General features: G+C 54.2%; 2 protein-coding genes across 4 annotated transcripts; one reads left to right on the top strand and one right to left on the bottom strand.

The window, feature by feature from the left end:
* Positions 1–2,654: 2,654 nt before the first annotated feature.
* On the bottom strand, positions 2,655–15,290 carry VAMP4 (vesicle associated membrane protein 4). 2 transcript variants are annotated; one of them, XM_086753951.1, is made up of 8 exons: positions 15,183–15,290; positions 14,729–14,840; positions 12,725–12,771; positions 12,307–12,357; positions 5,057–5,157; positions 4,396–4,475; positions 4,160–4,211; positions 2,655–3,338 (listed from the first exon to the last, which is right to left on the bottom strand). In XM_086753951.1, exons 2-8 carry the CDS (start codon positions 14,792–14,794, stop codon positions 3,310–3,312), a joined length of 426 nt encoding a protein of 141 aa, XP_086610077.1. In that variant the 5' UTR covers positions 14,795–14,840; positions 15,183–15,290; the 3' UTR covers positions 2,655–3,309. The 2 variants fall into 2 exon arrangements, with proteins under 2 accessions (XP_086610077.1, XP_086610078.1); XM_086753952.1 differs by having other exon boundaries at positions 14,729–14,822; positions 15,183–15,277.
* Positions 15,291–15,446: 156 nt separating this feature from the next.
* MYOC (myocilin) lies at positions 15,447–18,610 on the top strand. Of its 2 annotated transcripts, none has more exons than XM_086753990.1 (3): positions 15,447–16,196; positions 16,680–16,799; positions 16,925–18,610. In XM_086753990.1, the coding sequence occupies exons 1-3, from the start codon at positions 15,698–15,700 to the stop codon at positions 17,710–17,712; spliced, it is 1,407 nt and encodes a 468-aa protein (XP_086610116.1). In that variant the 5' UTR covers positions 15,447–15,697; the 3' UTR covers positions 17,713–18,610. The 2 variants fall into 2 exon arrangements, with proteins under 2 accessions (XP_086610116.1, XP_086610117.1); XM_086753991.1 differs by having other exon boundaries at positions 15,448–16,196; positions 16,928–18,610.
* The last annotated feature ends 793 nt before the right edge of the window (positions 18,611–19,403 follow it).

The raw sequence follows: 19,403 nt of genomic DNA, 5'->3' as shown, positions 1-19,403 counted from the left end.
GTGCTCTGTGAAGACACAGGGCCCTGAGAGCTGTGGTACCCAGGCCTCCACCTCACACCCAGCACCCCCAGAAGCTCCTGTTTTACAAGGAGACGGCCCAGGTGGGACTTCATCCCCTCTGGTCTGGCCACCCCCCTCAGGCGTGGGGATGCCTGGGGTCTCGCTGCATGGGTCACACCAGAAAACCAGGAGGGTGGAGGAACCAGCCCTGCAGCAGGAACGCGCAGCTCCAGCCAAAACATGCCGTCACCTGTAAAAAACCAATCGTGGAAAATAGCAGCTAATGAAGATGTCTGTCTTCTGCGCAAAGAGGGAATGGATAAAACACACCCTACACTCGGGTGAAGGAATTGTTTTTGTTGCAAAATCTCCTTCATAACGTCTCCCAAGTGAAAATCAACCCCAAAGCATGCAGACGCTGCTGGAAAAAACAACCCTTTCCACTTACTGCAGTTCTCCCTGCCACCAGTGCAGAGTGGGACAGCACAGGCTGCAATACAGAGACCTTGGGATCTCAGAGGAACATAAGGACTGCTCTATAACCTACCTGAGACCAGACGTTGTCATGATATTTTGAGCAAGTTCTATAGATTTTCCAAGGCTGAATAAATTCTATTACTGTGAAGTTACTGACCAGGACTGTTGATTTGCTGCTGCCTCACAGCCAGAGCTGGTCCCTTGAGAAGGTCTGTGCTCAAATGACCCCAGCATTGGATGACTTGAACCTAAAACTGATCAACACCTAATTCTGGCAACTCAGGGAAGTGCACTGAAGGCTTTGGCCACGACAGCTATTCCCTGCCCTGCATCTCAAGTACAACCGTTTGCACCCCAGCCTCCTGGGAGTTGCTGCGAAAGCACTCTGGCAGCGATGTCAAGGAAAGCCAGCTTTCCCAGGGCAAGAACCTTCTGCCTGCGCTCAGCTGCCTGCGGCAGGCCTCATCCAGTCCCTTTGGTATCAAAGGATGAGTCCCAGGCAGGCACAAAACACAAATGGTCCAGGGTCAGGGGTGCCGACCTTGCCACCTCATTTTCTGTGGATCTTGGTCAGCTGGAAAAATGCTTGTGGCTGTCTGAAGCAGCGCACTGCTGGCACGGTGCTAACAGCAGTGCTTCTCAGGATGGTACGCTGGTGCTTGCACTGAGGAGAGTTCAGTGCTGCCTGGCATCTCTAAGGACACACTGCTGACAGGGATCTGCCAAACCCAGCAAGGACAGGGCTCGGAAGGGTATAGCAGCAGCTCCCAAATTTGGCAGCTGTAAGTGTTCTTTAACACAGTAAGGTTGCAGTGAAGCCTTCATCCTACCAGCACCCATTTTCCAAGGCCCTCAGCTCAGCTTTAAAGCCAGGCTTTGCCTCTAGCAAGCAACCACAAAGCTTCTCTTGCTCAGACCTGGTGCCAACAGGGATTTGAAGTCCTGACGCACTACTGCAGCACCAAAGTCCTTCTGTGGGTGGCAGCAGCAAAGGCAAGATGGGGCTGGGAGAAAAAGCCAGAGGTACCAGCAGGACTCTCCAGCAGCAGGAGGAAAGCCTGCCCTAGCAGGCAGGGCAGAGCAGGCACAGCACAGCTGTTACACAGGCTCGCAGCACTGTTAACTCACTTTCCAGCTGGCAGGAAGAAGTACCCAATAGCTCAGCAAGACCTCCAGCCCCCCTGAAGACAGACACAGTGCCTCTTCATCCACCGTCTTGTTCCTTTGCAAGTGGAGAGTAGCCAAAGAAACAGCCAGGATGATTTTTGTCCCTTCCACTGGGTGTATGGTCTTAAAACCAGGCTACTCTTCAGGAGGAAAAACCCAGCTTGGCTTTCTGGTTCCCCCCTGGAGAGACCAGAGACCACAGAGGGGAAAAGCCCTGTTTACATCCCAGCTGGGCAAGTGGAGCTTGTAATCACATCTGACCCTCCAGCCTGCTGTGCTCACTTTTAATCTGTTTCTCTGCATGAGGCAGCACCACCACTCAGGTGGAAACTGTGTACAAGGTACTGGGGGCAGGTTCAGAAGAGGAAGCTGGGACACGGCACTGGGAATTCTCTGGGGCACCATTTCCCCTCTCCAGCATTACTTCAGATACATGCTAAGCAGGACAATGCTTCTCTCATCAGAAGAGAGACAGTAAAAAGAGAACTAGGAGAGCCCGATCTTGGCTGAGCTAAAGTCTCAGATTCAGGGCTGGGGAAGGAACAAGGGTCCCAAAAACAAAGGGCAAACAGAAATGCCACCAACACCTGAAACCAAGGATGGAGACAGCCCAAACATAGCATTCCCACCCATGGATGGAGGAGCTCAGCTCCTGATTAGTCCAACACAGGGGCCCCTACACCTCCCCGAGCACCCCAGTGCATCTGTCTGGGAGCAACCCTCACCCCACTGGCTCACAGGGATGGAAAACAGGCTGGCATTCGGGACCACCACCACATCAAGGTGAAGGGCTCTGAATATGAAATGAGCTTGTTCACCCTGGAGTGGTTTCAAGAGAGCTGCTGTCCTCCTGCTGTGTTTCATGTCATTGGGCAAATCGCTGGGCTTTGCACGCACTTCTTGCTTCTGGTGAAGAAAACACTGCAACGGCCCTTTCCTAGGGACTCCCAGCAACAGAGAGCCCTGAATGTCCTCCAGAACACTACGAAGATGTGCAAGAACTCCAGATGTACAGTCAAAAATAGGTTTACTGGAATGTCTTTAGTCACAGCTGTAAGCAGCAATACTGAAAACACTGAGCTTGTACATTCCCATGGCAGGACCAGAAGGTCTTCTGGATTGTAAAACCTAATGATTTCTTCCCCCTCCCAGCCTTTTTTTTTTTTTTTTAACAAGAGAGAAACATCACCCTTGCAGTTCACAGAAGAATCAGTTCCCTGTAATATAATGGTATGTTTCTCTTCAAACATTTTCTCCCTCCTTTACTCTGATGAAGGACAGAGTCCCCTCTGCCTTCCACAGCGGGCAGCAGGGAACGGCTGAAACAGTATTATTATTGATATTACAACTCAACCATATATACAGATAAACCATGGTGGCAAGTAACCAGCTCCAAACCAGAGACCCAGAATTCCACAAAACAGGCAAGTCTGGAACTGAATCTTCTGTTATAAAAAAAAAGTCTGACAGCAGGAGTAGGTACTTGACCGAAAAAAAGGGTCATTTGGCAGTTCTTAAAATGCTCTGTTAGAACTGGCTGCTTGCCGCCACCTCCTCGCTCCTTGGAGAAAAACAACTTCAAAGCTATATACAGATATCTCACTTAAATTACACAGCAGTTTGGTTATCCCAGAGCCGGCTCCACCGAAGCCTCCAGCCGCCCCGTCAGGTGTGGTACTTTAGGACTATGGGTACTGGAAAACACAAGGGAACAAGCTCTCAGCCACACACCTTCGCATGCAGCATCAGTCCCTGCCAGAGATCCCCCCTCACTTCTGTAGCGACAAACACCAAGCAGCTGCAAGGGAAAGTGTTTCCAAGCTCAAGCTAATGCAATCCTCTGCCCGCACACACGCTAGACAACATTTCCTGCCACCTTCATCTCCTTCCAGCTTCCCAAAATTAAACCAGATGGGATTTTCCATCAGTCTCTCTCTCTCTCCAATGCTCTCGCCCTGCTGCCAGCTCTGCCTCTCCCGCTGCAGGCTGTGTGTCAGCAGGACAACAGGCCACAAGGGTTTTGCTGAAGTAACGAGAACCATTATAGAGCTGCCTCCGGCCACGGTTGGTAGGAGGAAAACCCTCCAGATCCAATGGCATGGAAGAGCTGCGCAGCTGTGCTGGGCTGCTTGGATCCCTGGAGCACGTCATTCTGCAGGCAGAGAGCTGAATTACTACTTCTGCCGGGAAGAAACACACTCTGGTTGTTATCACCTGTTTGGTAGGAAACGCAGCGACATCTCTGCTCTGCGGAGCTCCAGAGAGACCAGGCTGAGCAGGAAGGGCAGAGAGCAGTGGAAGGGACCAACAGCAAAGCCACAGCAGCTACTTGCTGAAAATTAAGCAGCCAAGCAGCTTTGGGGAGGAGCATTTGCAGGGACCAGACCTATTGCTAGATGGTTGATCTATGTGGGGAGGCCTTTGGGAGACATTGCTCCAGTCTGAAACTCGTCCAGCTACTCCCAGCAGCCTCGGGATCAGTTGGTGCCAACTCATGGTGTGAAGCGCCACTCACCGATGATTACGAGCAGGACAATGACCGCCACCAGCGCTATGATCGCCTTCATCTGCAAGAGAAGCACAGAAGCATATTACACGGGGTGCCACATGTAGCTGCCTCTACCTGAAAGGAAGCCTTGGCCTTCCAGCATCTTTTCAGCTGGAAAGCAGAGCTTCTCCACCCCCTCCCAGGGGAGGGCAGGTAACCACACCTCCACAAACCCACCCCTGCCTGTTCCCGTTCTTGCTCACCTTGCAGCCTCGCCACCACATCTGTCTCCGAAGCTGCTTGGCTCTGTTGCTAAAAGCTGTTGCATTGTCTGATAAACTTTCTATTGAAAGAAAGAAGAGAGGCAATTCAGCAGTATGCACAGAGTCAGGGCATCCACTCGTTCCACTAATTCCACTGAGTTTTACGCAATAAACTCAGCATTGGGGAAAAGACCCAACCACAGCATGATCTGCCAAAGCCACAGCAGATGCCAAAGTGACGCCCTTTGCTAGAGCACACATAGACCTGCCGAGTCCCACTGAGCCCCCTTTGTACTGACTGCCTTCTGAGGACAGGAATTCACTCTGCAAGCCAGTAAGCGAGCGAACAGCTGAAACGCTCAGGGCCATTGGGAGACAGACCATTCTACCTTTTCTTGAAGGAACAACCAGATCACAGCTCCCAAACTCCTCCAAACTAAAATTTTGTGCAGGGCAGCAGAAAGTGAAGGTGGAAAAATGAAAGCGTCAGCAGAAAGTTAGATCTGCAGCCCAAAGCTGGGAAACATCTCTCTCCAGAAGGACAGAAATACAAGCCCAGGTCTGTCATTAGGCACTTTCTGAAATGAAACCAGATAACCTGGCCCAACAAGGGGGAAGAGATGTGGGGAAGAGGCCAGCAGAGCTGCATTTAGCATCATACCTGATTTATCCTGCAGGTCATCCAGCCGCTCGCCTCTTTCAATCACCTTCGTGATGTTCTCCTGCATAACATCAATGACTTCGTCCACCTGGTTCTGGACACTAGAGCAGAACAAAGGCAGCATGAGGAGCAGAAGCGAGCACCACCAGCTGCGCGTTGCAGTGCCAGCCCCCGCTCAGAGCCGCCCAAGCTGGCAGGATCCAGGAGGTCACCGACAAAAATCAAAGGGACAAAAGTGGAGGGAGGTTCATGGGATACCAAGCAAGCTAGAGGCATGGCATTGCCTGGGCTGTGTCTCCGGCAATCCCAGAAAGGGCGAGGGAACACAAGGGGCTCAAAGAGAGCACTGGGAAGTCAGCAGAAGCGGAGCACCCTCTGTAACACCTTTAATGCACAAATGCAGTAAGAGAAGGCACTAATTGCTGTTGATGGGCACCTCTGCTGCAGAAGAGGTCACATCAAAGGGGGAAAAAATTTTTTTTATATCTATATAAACGGCACCTTACCTTTGCAAATTTCTTAGAACCTCACACTGCACCTTTGCTAAATAATTTGAGGCAAAAATCAAAGCAAGGTGCACTCCCCACTCTGGGAACCAAGTTGCTAAATGAAACCCACTCTGCCAGGGGCATCAAGAGGACAGTAAAGAAATGGCTGATATGAACTACACCAAGTTATTATAATCCATCTTCTCTTAGGTTACGCAACTCTGTGGGTAGTCGCTTCAGCAAACAGTAGCCCAAATAGCACCCGCAGGGTTATTATAAATGCATGTATTCAGTCCATAAAAAAGCCACATTGGTAAGAGAGAAAAATTCTCCTGGTGGAAAAATACTGCTACATTCTGGTTTGTATTTTGGAGCTAATACACTTTTATTTTCCTGGAGATAGAAATAAGAAATTTCTTGGGGCCCTAGGGAGACAACACATTGTTTGAGACATACTGTTCCCAGAAAGTAAATGGCAACAGCAATGTCTTGGAGGCAACGCTACACACAGGGCAACAAAACAGAAATAGCTCCAGGCCACACGGCTCTGTGTAAGCCTTAGCTTTGACAGCTTTTGTTGCCTTGATTCAAAACATTTAAGCACTTTAAACATATCAAGGTGCATCCAGCCTTTCCCAAACATGCAGCACAAATAGGCCACTTCAGCAGCTCTCCACATTACCTCCTGTTAACAGTGCACCACTGGTGTCCCCAAAGGGAAGAAAGATTGCCACCATCTCATAATTTGCACCTACTTAGCACCCACACTCTCCTGCATCCCAAATTATCCAGTCAAAATATCTTCCTCTTTGGATCCACTGCCATCTCGCAGATGTAGATGTTCAAAGATGTTATTCCCCAAACCAAGAGTTTTTACAGCAGCACCAGACCCAACTTCACCACTTAAGAGAGCCATCATCCAGCACCTAAGCTCAGAGCATGTGGTACGATGAGCATAGCATATTCTCCACCATGGCCCAGGAAGCCAGGGCCAAGGGAGACCCAGAGCAACTTGTCCAAGACCAGTCAATGGGGCACTGCAGAACAGGGCCCCCTCCTCACCACCATGTCTCTAATTGAGACAAAGGTTCACATTGACCTATTTCTCCTGTCTCCCTACCAGCAAGCTCTCACGGAGCAGAGCTTGCGCTGGGACACACACACGAGGAGCGGCTGCAACAAGCAATAGTGGTTGCAATGGAAGAGTACATGCCTTGCTCACATTTACTTACTGTTCCAAAACAAGGAAGGAAAGTCATTAAAAGAAAAGGCTTTTTTTTCTCCCCGAAAAGCTCTAGAAAGAGCTCCAGATCTTTGAATATGAAGGGGCTTCCCATCTTAGCATTTCAGGTCATGCTCTGTAGCACCACTACACTGCAGCTTCCAGAGCTGGAACAGCCAGGCAATCCCTCTGATGCCAATTTCTGACTCACCAGCCATCGTATGGCACATGCTGGACTCCAGCAGTGCACGTAGAAACTTGCTTTATTTAGGATACAGGAAGAAAGGAACCTGCGTTCCCTGTGCTGCGTCGCAGAGTCTGTGGGAGCAGCATCTCTCTGCACCCACCTACACAATGTGGTGGCAGCTCCTGCTTTCCACATTGATGGCAGCTGCCTGCCAGGAGTTTATTTTCTTCAAGGGAAAGGCACAGATAATCCCCAAACACCTTTCAGCAGGAACCTGCCGCATGCCCACGAGGCTGTTCTGACCCATCGTTTGTTTTACGAGGTACGAAGTGGCAGAGCTGCCACCATAGGAAAGCGCAGAAGGTGGCATTGAGGACGCAGGCAGATGCTGCCCAGGAAACACGTGGTGGGACCCTGTGGAGCACAGTATCCGCTCCACACAGGACATGTGCAGCCCTGTGGCCCTTCTTTGGGGCCGTGGGTGACGATGTGAGGAGGAGACATGCTATGCAAGGGAGTTTCCGTACCTCGGCACAACAGACAAGTCCCAGCTCTGAGCTGCCAGTAACACTGCTATAGTTTGGGCAAGAGAGGAAAAGCAGACACATCTGCTATCCCAGATGAGCCAACTTGGCAAAAACTCTAAGGCCTTAAACATCAGTTTCACAGGCAGAAGAGTACATTTGCAGTATGTAAATGTTTCTAAAAAATAATTGACTGGCTTCAAAATGAAGAGATTCCCTCCCACAACAGATTTGTAACCAAGTTATCTTGGTACAGCTAACAAGCAGGAGCACGCAAGGTTACAGTGCATCTAGGAACATGCAGCGCAATGCAATGCCGCCTGTATCCCCACCAGTACAGGTCAGAGCCTGGAGAGATGCTGCTGCAGTCCCAGGGCACCCCAAAGCATTCGAGGCAGGGTGGGCAGGTATGTGACTTCAAGCTGCTCTGCTGCGTACCAGCATTTAGGAGACACCTATGGAGCACAGATCCCCCCATCCGAGCCGCATCTCAGCATCCCACCTCTTTTCGCTTGAGCTGCTGGCAAAACGCCGCATGCCTTTGCTACCTGCCCATAGCCTGGGCATGCTCTTAGGCATCTCCAGGAGAACAAAACATTTTGCAGACGGCGAATGGAGGCACAGAGAAATCAAGGCTTAAATTCTCAAAAACGTTGAGGTGTTTAACTCCCATGGAACACAGACATATTTGAGCACCTCAATACCTTCTGGTATCTGATGTAAGAGAGAATCTTGGAAAAAAACAGGAAGGAAGAGATCAAGCCAGGGAATTAAACTTCGATCTCCACGCAGTGCCTCAACCTGACCTTAAGCCAGTCCTTGCCTTCTGCTCTCTCCCACCCATCACTGCTGCAAGAGATGCCTCTCCAGGAAGAGGCTGAAAGATGACCAGCCTATACATTAGCCTTGCTGTTTCAGATCAAATTCAACAATTCCCACTAGTTTGGCACGCTTGAGGTTGGAAACTCAATTCGCATCAAGAAGAAAATATTTTCTTGTTCTATTTGGCAAGAGAGAATGAATCATCTAATACAAAGTGTATTTCCTGTTAGGGAGCTATTGGCTTTTGACACGTAAGTTTCATGTGTTTCACTCCTGCCAGATTTCCATGAGAAATACAGTAGAATACGTACCTGCCAGGAAAGGGAGCAAGACAAAAGCATAAAATGTCTCCCACAACCCTTCTTCTTACTAATTACTGCAAATAAGGTGCTTTTAACAAGGAGAGCAAGTGCACACCATCAAAGCAGCAACAACTGATCCAATGGCGCTTAGATTAATTTAGACTCCTTTCTTGTGCTTTGCCTGGTCCAGAGCGGGATGAACAAGGCTTTCCATTCTGGCCGCAGTGGGTTAGCTACGGAAAAACTCCCCGGGCTGGTCACAGCGTTGGGCTAACAACAGCGCTGCATTCTTCAGACGCCGTAAACAGGCCTTGCACGCACCATGGGATGCGCTGCTCAAGGCTGCTTCTTGTCTCCAAGCTGGCTGTTTACAGCCAGCATGACACACTTCTATTTTCCACCCCAGTGATATTAATAGTGCTGTGTATTTTGGTGCAAATTATACCCAAACACCCCTCTTTGTGGCAGTAACCCAGGGAAAAGGAAACAGGATGAAGAGCCAAGCCAGACAGATGGTGCAGAGGCAGGAGGCCAGTGCAGCACAGCGCTTCCGGAGGCACAGTGGTCTGCAGAGGGGCTGCCCCACAGGCAGCTCTGCTGTACTCAACAACGCGGTGTCAGCACTGAACCCTGCAACAAGTCCCTGTCTTCAAGTTGCTGCTTCATCACAACAGTGAGGAAGACACCAGCCTATGCCACCCTGAAGCCTTTCAGTCCTTGAAAGGCTTATACCCAACACCAATGCCTGACACTATGGTCTCAGTATCACCTTCAAATGAAAGCCTGGGCTATGGCTGGGGTCCTCTGCACATCCATCTGCTATGAGCAGCCAGGCCCTGCGAAACTACAATCAACTCCTGCCTTCAAACCATTCCCCAAACTTTCCCCCTCCTTGGGGCATAACTTGGGGTTTGCAGCCAGCCAGAGCCACTGGCGCTGGTGATGCTGGCCACTCCCAGCAGCACAATGGGGGAATTACAAGGACCAAGACCTGGCTGCTGAAGAACCCCAGCAGCATGCTAAGCCTCATCACCAGCACAAGCAGGAACCAGCAGGTCAGTAACCTGAAACTGGAAACATCAGCAGTGAGGGAGGTCAAGCAGTGCAGAAAAGGAGGGTGGGATTTTGGTAACATTTTTCAAAAGATGACCTGTGATAAGACATTCCTACTCTAAATAAAAGAAACGCAGGTGGAGGGTGAACATCCCATCTCCCCCCCAAAAAGGCACTAAGAGCTCTCACTGCACACATTCAAGACTTCTTACAAGGCCTGGAAGCAAAGGCAGAGAAGAGACATCAGCTCTCCCTCACCTGTTCTTTGTAACTTTGGGGAAAAGGATAAAAGCCTGTTAAAAGCTACCTTTCAGCTCCAGCCCACCCCAGGGACAGAGAGGTCTTGGAGGGAGCCTAAGGGATCTCATGCAGCTGCTTAGCCACCAGAGGAACTCCACCCCAACCGAGCAGCTGTTGGGACAACGGAGCCTGAACTTCCAGACCTATCAGGACAAAACACAGTAGACGGGACTGTCACGCTTCCATCTGTCACTGTTACTGGCTCTAACTCGCCTCTTTCCCCTACGAGATTTGCAGTGTTCCCCACCATCTCTTTCTACAGCTAAGCCAGCTTCGAGGGTCTCTGCTGCCAAACCCTCCACCCTGACCCAAGCCTCTTCACTGCCAAGGACAGCTAGGCAAAGTTTCCACTCTTGTCCCTCTCATTCAACACGTTCCGCACCTTTGCTCCCATGATCCCATCACTTTTTCCTCTGCCCAATCCGCCATCCAGTTTCCTTTTACGCCTATCTTCACACCTCGTTCCTCCAGCCCCGTACAGCTACAGTCTCTAGCTCTGCCCAGCTCTGCCTCAGCTCTCCAAATGCTCAAATTCCTCCTTAAAATGTCTTTTCCTTACAGTGTTTCAGCAGCAACCGAACCCTCCTTTTCCTTCTCTGTTGAAACCAGAGCGAACTGCATCATTATGAGACCAGGCATCAATCCATCCAGCACAAGGGCTGGTCCGAGCAGAAGCCTAATAATAAGCTCCACGACAAGAAATAATGACTGCACACTGTAGGTGCTTATTAAACAAAGCAATCAACATTGATGAGAGCAGAAAACAGATCCTATTTTATAACAGATGCTCTAGATACTAGATGGCCACTTGCAACCCCAAGGGACATAGCCCATACCAGGTCCACTAGACAGGCAATCTCTGGCAATGGGCAAGCCTCACGGGAGTTAGGCATGAGTCACATCACATCTATGAATCCACCAGCTCCTGAGAGAATTCTTCTTTTGTTTTTCTTTATCCTCTACCTCTTAGGGGGAGGATAGCACAGCTGCGATGCTATCCTCTACCTAAGCCCCCTCTCCCTTCTGCCTACAAGTGGCAAGAGAAGAGCTCCTGTTTTCCCCTGCTATGCAGGGAAGGCAGAAACCACTCTGTAATTCCTTTCCAGCAGAGGAGAATGAAGGGGTAGACATCACCCCTCTCCACCGTTTTATAGGGGTGGGACCCCACTCATAAAACCAATTCTCATTCTTCTCATTCACTCCAGATCAGCCTGGCCCTGCCCTAGAAGGGAGGCTTTATCCACACTGGCTTATTTTAAGGACCAGTAAGCCTCTACCAACAGTATGCTCACCCCCTGGAAGGGACAGAGACTCCCTGAGAACTCAGGGTGCAGTGACTGACCCACTGCATCCTGTGTAACTCAAGAGCACTTTGCCCCTCGAGGTAACGAGGTGAGGCAGACAAGCAAGCGCTGCTTAACGCGGACGTTGGCAATGAGTCATCTCAGAGCTGCACTGGCTTCATCCTGGCATGGAAAAAAATCTCCAGTGAAGACCAACACTCAGACTACATGCAAGAAGATCCAGTCTGATTAATGCCTGGTCATCAGTCCCCGCACAGATCTGTCCCGGTTCCACAGAAGTTGGCAAAGGAAACAGCACAATGCAAACCAGGGGTCTGGGAATATCCCACCTCTTTCCATTAAGTACCCGCGTTGCATCCCTTGAAGTTAAAAGCAGGGCAAACTTGAGCCCAGAACAAGCATCATGCAGGAAATGACTCGATGGGAGAAGGATCCAGAGTGTTCACTTCTTCCCCTATTACAGTCAATAATCCTCCTTCAGTTGTAATGGTTTCCTGTTTTCCAGTTGCTTTGACCCTACTGAGTCACTGCTCATCTCCAGGTCACCTCTATCAGGTTTTTATCTAGAGAAGAAGAGGCCAGAGGACCAGCCACTGCCCAAAAAACATGGTCCTGGTATGCTCCTGATCACTTGCTTTCTTGAAACATTGAGAAGCAAGTTATAGGATGAAGAAAAAAGCAACAAAAGAATAATAATAAAAAGGGTGCTAGCAAAGGTTACAATTCAGGGTTAATGCTTTAGAAAAAGAGCCTCATAAGATCATTCACCACCAGAATACAGCAATGACTTTAGAAACTCCACTAAGCTACTGTGATACAATCCTATCCCTTCACCTCTGCCACTGCACAATTTCTTGATAGCTTGAATCAAATTTGAGATTTCCCTTAGCTGTAGACACGTAGGGTAGGAAACGTCAATTAGAAGAAAGCAAGCACAAGCCATGTTCATATTCAGAACTACACAGAAATCCTCTGGTAAGACAGCAGCAGGAGCTCACAGTGCCAGAATAAAATATTATCTGTGTGGCACTGAGGAACAAAAACTTACTGCCTGATCTTGTCACTCCTGGGTCCAAATCTTGGTCCAGAAGGCCCTCTCCTGCAGGCAGAAGAGAGCAATCAGCACAGAAGACACAACAAAAATATGTTTTTAAACCAAACTAAAAAGATATGCAAGAAAGAATCGATGCCTTGTGGACAGAGGATTGTTCTCGTACCTCCCATCAGCCCCTCCCATGTCTTCGGATACGTGGGACACCCCACTCTTATAAGGGTCACACTTATTAAGTCTTAATTCACCCTCAATGTCAAGGCTGTGGGAGATCATCTCAAAGGGATCAAAAGTTTTGATTCCCAAGCCTCCACCTATGTGGCAGGGAGCAGCTTTCGGTATTTGACATCTCCAGTCTCAGAGACGTCGGCAGTTAAGACATCGCATCCCCTAAAGTGACCATTCAGAAACTCACAAGAAAAAGTCTTCCTCTTCATCTGAATCTTCATCCAACAGGTTCCTCTGCAAACACAGAAAAAAACCAAACCACCTCGTCAACAAGCAACCACCATTTCATAGACACGTTTCCAGTCCTTAGGATACAATCAGCATCCTCCAGCTGTAGGTTACACGTCAGCCCTCCCTTGGAGGGCATTGACAGTAGTTTTTAGGTACCTAGAGTTGTGCTGTTTCTCTCTGCTTGTGACCAAAGGCCAAGCTGGATGTCTCTGTGCCACTGTTATCACCTCAGCGGTGTTTTGCTAGCTCTGTACAGACCGATGCACAGCTCTGCAGCTCTGACTTGGGACAACTCGCACCTCTGCCACTGAGTCAAACTGGATTTGCACCAACGGCCAGTTGCCTGCGCAGGTTCAGATCCCAACTCTGAGGATCAGTACCACTCCCTATGACACAGAAGCAACCAGCACGTCAGCATGTTGAGCCCTGCCTCCGAAAGCAGCAGGCAGAGCCCCTGCACAAGCCATCTGGGGAAGGATGGCCCTCTCTGCTCAAGAGACAATTCCCAGCATTGCAACTGGTCAACAGCAGCTGCTCAGAAAACATCAGCATTGCCTACAGCCATCCTGGCGTATCCCATCCACATGGGAAGTCAGAGCCTCCCCAGTTTGGAGGACATGGTTTATCCAGCCATCCGACGGCAGCAGCGGTAAGAAGGATGACTGCAAGGAAGCACGCTGGGCTCCCCACACGGCACATCCGGAGGGGTCGGCCCCTCTGACCCCCAGCTCAGGCATAGGCTACGGCCAGGCTCTAGAGCAGAGCAGCCTGACAGCTCCTCTGCTTCGTGCCAAAGGTCTCAGATTTGCTCTTCCACTACACCCCATCAGATGATCTGAAGTCTGATTTTTAAAAGCAACCCCACAATCCCACTTAAGCCTGAAAGTTTTGGACAAAGACATTATTAAAGTTAATTTCTCACACTAGGGCAGCACAAATTTTCCAGTTGAGCTGAGGGCTCCCAGTAACATCTACTTAGGGTCAAAAGTAATCAAAAGGGGGAACTGGCACCCTAAACGTGTGGGCCAGGGAACACACTGGATGGTCCTTATGGTACCAACAGCTGCTGCTTCCCTTATGCACAAATTCTGGCTCCCACCTGCAAGCGCGGTGCTCTTATTTTGAAGCTCACCTACACGTCCATCCTTGTCACGTTTGCTCAATCAGCTTAAGCAATGCCCAAGACCACGCAATAGTTTCAGCCTTCGCCTCCCTCAAGGGATGAGCGAACCGCGCTTGGCGACACAGGATCCTTGTCTCGCTGACAGCTATTGCGAGCTGGAGCAACATTTTAGACTATTGTCTAAACTTGGTTTTAGTGCAGTATGACCCAGGACAAAAACATCAGGTTAAATACACTTTGTCTAAAACAGGCAACTGCACCACTTTGACCCATGTTTCAAAGCCTGAAACATCAGGGGACCTTGGCGACAGGAGAAAAATTCAGCTGTAAAGGGCAGGGTAACTGCACAGGAGTCCTTTGGCTGGCTGCATGGGGAGGAGAGCGGCGATGTGCTCGGGCCAAGCTCTGCGGAAAGGCAGGAGACTGGAGCACACAGGGATCCCATACCATAAATCTGGCCTAGAGAAACTGAAACGGGTTCTCCAGAGAGCCCCATCTCCTAACGGGGTTTGTTTCAAAACACAGAGACCAAGTTTGCTGCAGACAGGCCCCTCACTAACTAAACATCACTACCGACAGCGATTTGGGCTCCTGGGTCACACAGCTGAAGGCTGCGGCAGCAGGAGCCCCTTCGGCAAAGGCAGCTGGAACTTGCTTACCTTCCGTCGGCCCAACGGCACAGGGCAGCCCCAGGGACCTCGGGGTCCCCAGGGTGCATCAGCACCCACCTGCCCACCGCGGGCACCCCTACATAAGAAGCAGCAGCCCGTTATGGCCCCGTTAACCCCCCCAGCACCGGAGGGACAGGCCGGTCCCCCCGCCCTACCCGTAACTCACCCGCTCGCTCTTCACCGAGCCGGTCACTTCGTCGTCGTTCAGGTGTCGTTTGAATTTCGGAGGCATGGTCTCTACCTGCGGGAGAGGGGGCTTCCTGCCCGGGAGGAGAAGCCTGGGGAGGAGGCGCAGGGAACGGCCGGGTCACCCCGCTGCTCGCCACCCCAACCGCCCCTCCCGGGGCCCGGGAAAACCGGGGGAGGCCCCGCGGCTGTGGGCACGGAGAGGTGGGGAGGGAAGGAGGAAGAACACCGGGACTCGAGAAGGCAACGGCGCCAGGCGAGGGGGGCGCCAGGGCAACCGGTGCCCGGGACCCGCGCTTTGGCCCGGCTCCACGGTTCCGGTCCAGCCCTCCGGCGCCACGGGGGCCACCGGCGAGCAGAGCCAGTACCCAGACAGAGGCACCCCACCCCCGCGAACAACGCAAGACGCCGCCGCCAACCCCCGCCGCGCTCACCCCGCTCCGCTCCGGGCCGGGCCGGCGGGAAATGGCCGGTGCGGCGGCAGCGGCGGCGAGTCAGCTGTCCCATCGACCGCCTCGGCGCTCCGCCCGCCGCGCCGAGCGCCGAGCTATCGATTCCGGGGCGGGCCAGTGGGCGTGAGCAAGGGGCGTGGCAATGGGCGTGGTTAGCGCGGAGTGGGCGGGGCTGAGCCCCGGCGGGAGCGGGGGGGCTTGGCCCTGCGCGACGCCTCCCCGCCAGCAGCGAGGGGGGGGAACCGGTCACCTCAGCCCCCGGCATCGCCCCTGGCAGCAAAAGCCGGAGCCCGGCCAGCGGCCTCGGAGTGGGGGGGGCGGCGGGGCTGCTGCTGGCCGAGAGCCACCGGCACCGCAGGCATCTGGAAGGTTCCGGCCGCTCCGTCCCCACCCCGCCACCCTCGGCCTCTCCCCGCCGCCCGGCCCGCCCTATAAACGCGGGCGGCAGCGCCCGGCGGAACGGAGTTGCCGAGGGCAGGGACGGCGATAACGGGGCCATGCTGGGGGTCTGGCTGCTGCTCTGGGGGGGCCTGGCCCTGGGCTGCCGGGGCGAGGCGGCCTTTCTCCGGCGCGCCGACGACAGCGCCGGCCGCTGCACCTACTCCTTCACGGTGGCCAGCCCCGTCGAGGCCGCTTGCCCCGAGGCCGGCGGCGTGCCGGAGCTGCGGGCCGAGCTGGCCGCCCTCACCGTCCGCCTGAACCGGCTGGAGAGCCGGGAGCGGGGCACGGGGGGCTCGGGGCCTCGAGGAGGAGAGGCGGGGGCGGCTCGGGACGCCCAGCAGTCGACCCCGGCCGCTCGCCTGGAGGCTGCTTACGGCGAGCTGCTGCGGGCCAAGGCCCGGCTGGAGGAGGAGAAGGGACAGCTGGAGCGGGAGAAAGAGGAGCTGGGGAGGCGGCTGGAGAGCAGCACCCAGGAGATCACCCGGCTGCGGGCCACCCGCTGCCCCCCCGGCGGAGAGGGGCCCGGCCGCAGCGTCCTGCGTGCCCCCGGCAAAGGTAAGTGCCGGGGCCGAGACCCATCGTGCATCCCTGGCACCAACTCTCCGCCACTGCGTGTCCCCCTGGGCGCTGGTCATGTCCCTTTGCTGTCCCCCACCCTTTGGCACCCTGACGGGGTGCTCAGCCATTCCAGGGGATCACAGCCTGTTGCACCAAACCCCTCCCATCCCTAAATCAGGGCTGGCAGCTCCCTGTCCCGTCATCCTCCCTGCAGCAGTGGGGGAGATGCAGGGGACTGCGCTGATCTGGGGGGATTAGGGGTTTCCCCCAAGGAGCATTAAACCCCGCTCTCAGGGGACAATGATGTCAGTGGCTGCGGAGAGGTGTCCTCATCAGTGGGATGTGGTGCTGGGGTCCCGACTCAGGTATTGATGTTTTGGGGGGCAAAGGTCTGGCTTTGAAACCCCCAAGGCTGGTGAGGGCAGCTGGTGAGAGGGGCTGGCTCGGCCCCTGCTCACGCTGCGTCTGGCCCTGCCGCAGCCTCTCGCTGGGACCCGCAGCCCCTCGCCTACCAGGAGCTGCAGTCAGAGAGGACGGAGGTTCCCGCATCCCGGCTGCTGGAGGAGACCGCGCTCAGCCGCCCAGGGAGCGAGGATTCAGGTACTGCCACTGGCACAGCCGGCCGGCCCCGTGCTCCGCTGCTCACAAATGCTGCTTGGCACTCCCGAGGGGCTGGCCGGGTGCTGCTGAGTGATAACCCCTTCCTTTTCCCTCCTGTCCCTGAGCAGGCTGCGGTGAGCTGGTGTGGGTGGGGGAGCCTGTCGTCTTTGGCCGGGCAGACTCTATTGCCGGCAAATACGGCGTGTGGATGAAGGACCCCGAGCCTGTGCCCCCCTTCACGCGGGGGACGACTTGGCGCGTGGACGCGGTGGGCACGGAGGTCCGACAACTCTTCCAGTACGAGGCGGCCGAGCAGCTGGCCCGGGGCTACCCCGCCAAGGTGCACATCCTGCCGCGGCCCATGGAGAGCACGGGGGCTGTTGTCTACCGCGGCGGGCTCTTCTTCCAGCCCCGCCGCTCCCGTGCCGTGGCCCGCTACGACCTGCGGGGAGAGGCTGTCACGGCCGAGAGGGAGATCCCCGGCGCTGGCTACCATGGGCAGTACCCCTACTCCTGGGGGGGCTACACTGACATCGACCTGGCGGTGGATGAGACGGGGCTCTGGGTGATCTACAGCACCGAGAAGGCCAGGGGGGCCATCGTCCTCTCCAAGCTGGACCCCGAGACGCTGGAGATCCAGCGGACCTGGGAGACCAACATCCGCAAGCGAGGGGTGGCCAATTCATTTGTCATCTGCGGCACCCTCTACACCATCAGCAGCTACTCGACGCCCAACGCCACCGTCAACTTCGCCTACGACACGGCCACCGGCACCAGCCGGGCCATCAGCATCCCCTTCGAGAATCGCTTCCGCTACCTCAGCATGGTGGACTACAACCCCACCGAGCGGCAGCTCTTCGCCTGGGACAGCTTCAACATGGTCACCTACCCCATCCGCCTCTCCCGGGCGTGAGCCGGGGCCAGAGATGTGTTAGCTGAGTCTCCACGGCCTCAGCACCCTGCTTCGCTCCCCAGCTACTCCCAGCACGGCCGGGCAATGGTGGGGGCCACATGCTGACCAGCTGCACTGCGATGGGGCCCCCAATGTCCCCGTTTGTACCTCTGGCAACGTCCCCTTTTGCCGAAGTGCAGCCGAGGGTAATTAAGTGCTTTTTCTACAGCCTGGTGGAGCCAGCGCAACGTCTCTCCCCTGGCCTTGGCAGGTTTTGGACAGGCCACAGTACCCAGTCCAGAGCTGCTCCAGCATCCTCCGGCAGCACCACTGCTGTCCCCCAGACACTTCCCCAGCAGCAATTTTGGGGAGGCCTCCCTGGCTCGGGCTGGCCTTGCTGAGGAGAGCAGCTTTCGCCAGCCAGCAGCAGCCCTGCAAAGCTGAGCTCCCATGCCGAGAGCCCGGAAGCCCCGCTGCATCCCACCAGCAGCATCCCGGAGCTCAGTCACCTCCAAAAATCATCCGGCAGGATCGAAACCAGCAGGGAATATGGACACTCATTGCACAAGCCTTGTTTTATTGGGGGAAAAAAATAAAAAAGAAGCCAAGAGAGCAGGGGTGAGGAGTGCTGGCAGAGCATCCTGCAGCCTAGCAGCCTCTTGGCGTGCCCAGCCCCTCTCGGCCACGCACTTCGGCTTTACCAGCCATGCCCGGGCACGGACACACGGCAGCTACGGCCTCGCCTGGCTGACAGCGCTCCTCACGCAACCCAGAACACGCCATTTTTAACTATTTATTGTAGAAAGTTTGTAGGAGGCTTTTTCTACCCTCCCCAGCGTTCTGGGCAGATGGGGCAGCAGCAGCCACATCTCCTGGGGGCTACGCAGGATCCCAGTCCAATAAACACTGCCCACCACCACTGCTGCCTTGCATCTCATTTTTCCAAGCCTGGGTTTTTCCTTGGGGTTTGGTGGGGTCTAAAGCACTGGTGCCCCCTCGATGGGCTGAAGGGGCGGGGAGGGAGCTGAAAAGATTTGGCCAGGAAAATGCCACATTGAGGAGGCAGCTGCTGGCAGGGCCAGCCCCAGGAGCACCCTTATTTAGTGTGACATGCCTGCAACAATGAATAGAAATAAAAGTTAAAGCTTCAGTGCTAAACCCCAGAGAGCTGCCAAATGGGAGAGAGTAACGAGCGCTGGGTGGCAGGGCTGTGGGTGGGGCTGGCCGGTGCTGGGCAGGCAGCCCAGGGTGGGAGGGATGGGGGCACGGAGGCAGCCCCCACAGCACCAGGGTGTTCAGCTGCTCACCAGGGGCTGCAGGGTGGATCAGTGACGCATCCCTCCCCTCGTCGCCTTCTTCAGCCCCCCGTGCTCCTCGCCAAGCTGGGGATAGCACCCTCGTCCTCATCCTCCCGATGGAGGGTGGCCTTGTGCCCGCCCTTTTGGCCAGCTGAGTGCTGGATGAGCAGGACACGGGTCGGCACTGAGCTGGGCACCCTGGTCCCAACGTGAGGAGAGGGCACCCAGCAAACAGCCACCCATCCCACACACAGAAAACCTGCTGCTGAGGATGGGAGAACAGCATTTTTGTCCCAAACCAGGAAGGGACAGTGAGGCTGGAGCCCTCCTTCGCCCTGCTGCTCCTCCAAGGTGTGGGTCGAGCCCCAGCATGAAAGGGAGGGCTTGTTCAGAGGCCCCCGGGGAGCAGCAGCA

Source organism: Chlamydotis macqueenii, chromosome 8 (assembly GCF_036417535.1).
Source record: "Chlamydotis macqueenii isolate bChlMac1 chromosome 8, bChlMac1.mat, whole genome shotgun sequence".
Taxonomy (NCBI): Eukaryota; Metazoa; Chordata; class Aves; order Otidiformes; family Otididae; genus Chlamydotis; species Chlamydotis macqueenii.
The sequence above is the reverse complement of the archived record's forward strand: the minus strand, read 5'-3'. Positions and strand labels throughout refer to the sequence as shown.

Coding starts and splice junctions, on each gene's coding strand:
- VAMP4 (XM_086753951.1), bottom strand. CDS start 14,794: ATGCCTCCGAAATTCAAACGACACCTGAACGACGACGAAGTGACCGGC. Junction 5,158..12,306: donor AGGAGTGACAAGATCAGGCA/GTAAGTTTTTGT, acceptor GTTCTGCTCTAG/TGTCCAGAACCAGGTGGACG. Junction 4,212..4,395: donor TGTGGTGGCGAGGCTGCAAG/GTGAGCAAGAAC, acceptor CTTCTCTTGCAG/ATGAAGGCGATCATAGCGCT.
- MYOC (XM_086753990.1), top strand. CDS start 15,698: ATGCTGGGGGTCTGGCTGCTGCTCTGGGGGGGCCTGGCCCTGGGCTGC. Junction 16,197..16,679: donor CCTGCGTGCCCCCGGCAAAG/GTAAGTGCCGGG, acceptor GCCCTGCCGCAG/CCTCTCGCTGGGACCCGCAG. Junction 16,800..16,924: donor CCCAGGGAGCGAGGATTCAG/GTACTGCCACTG, acceptor CCTGTCCCTGAG/CAGGCTGCGGTGAGCTGGTG.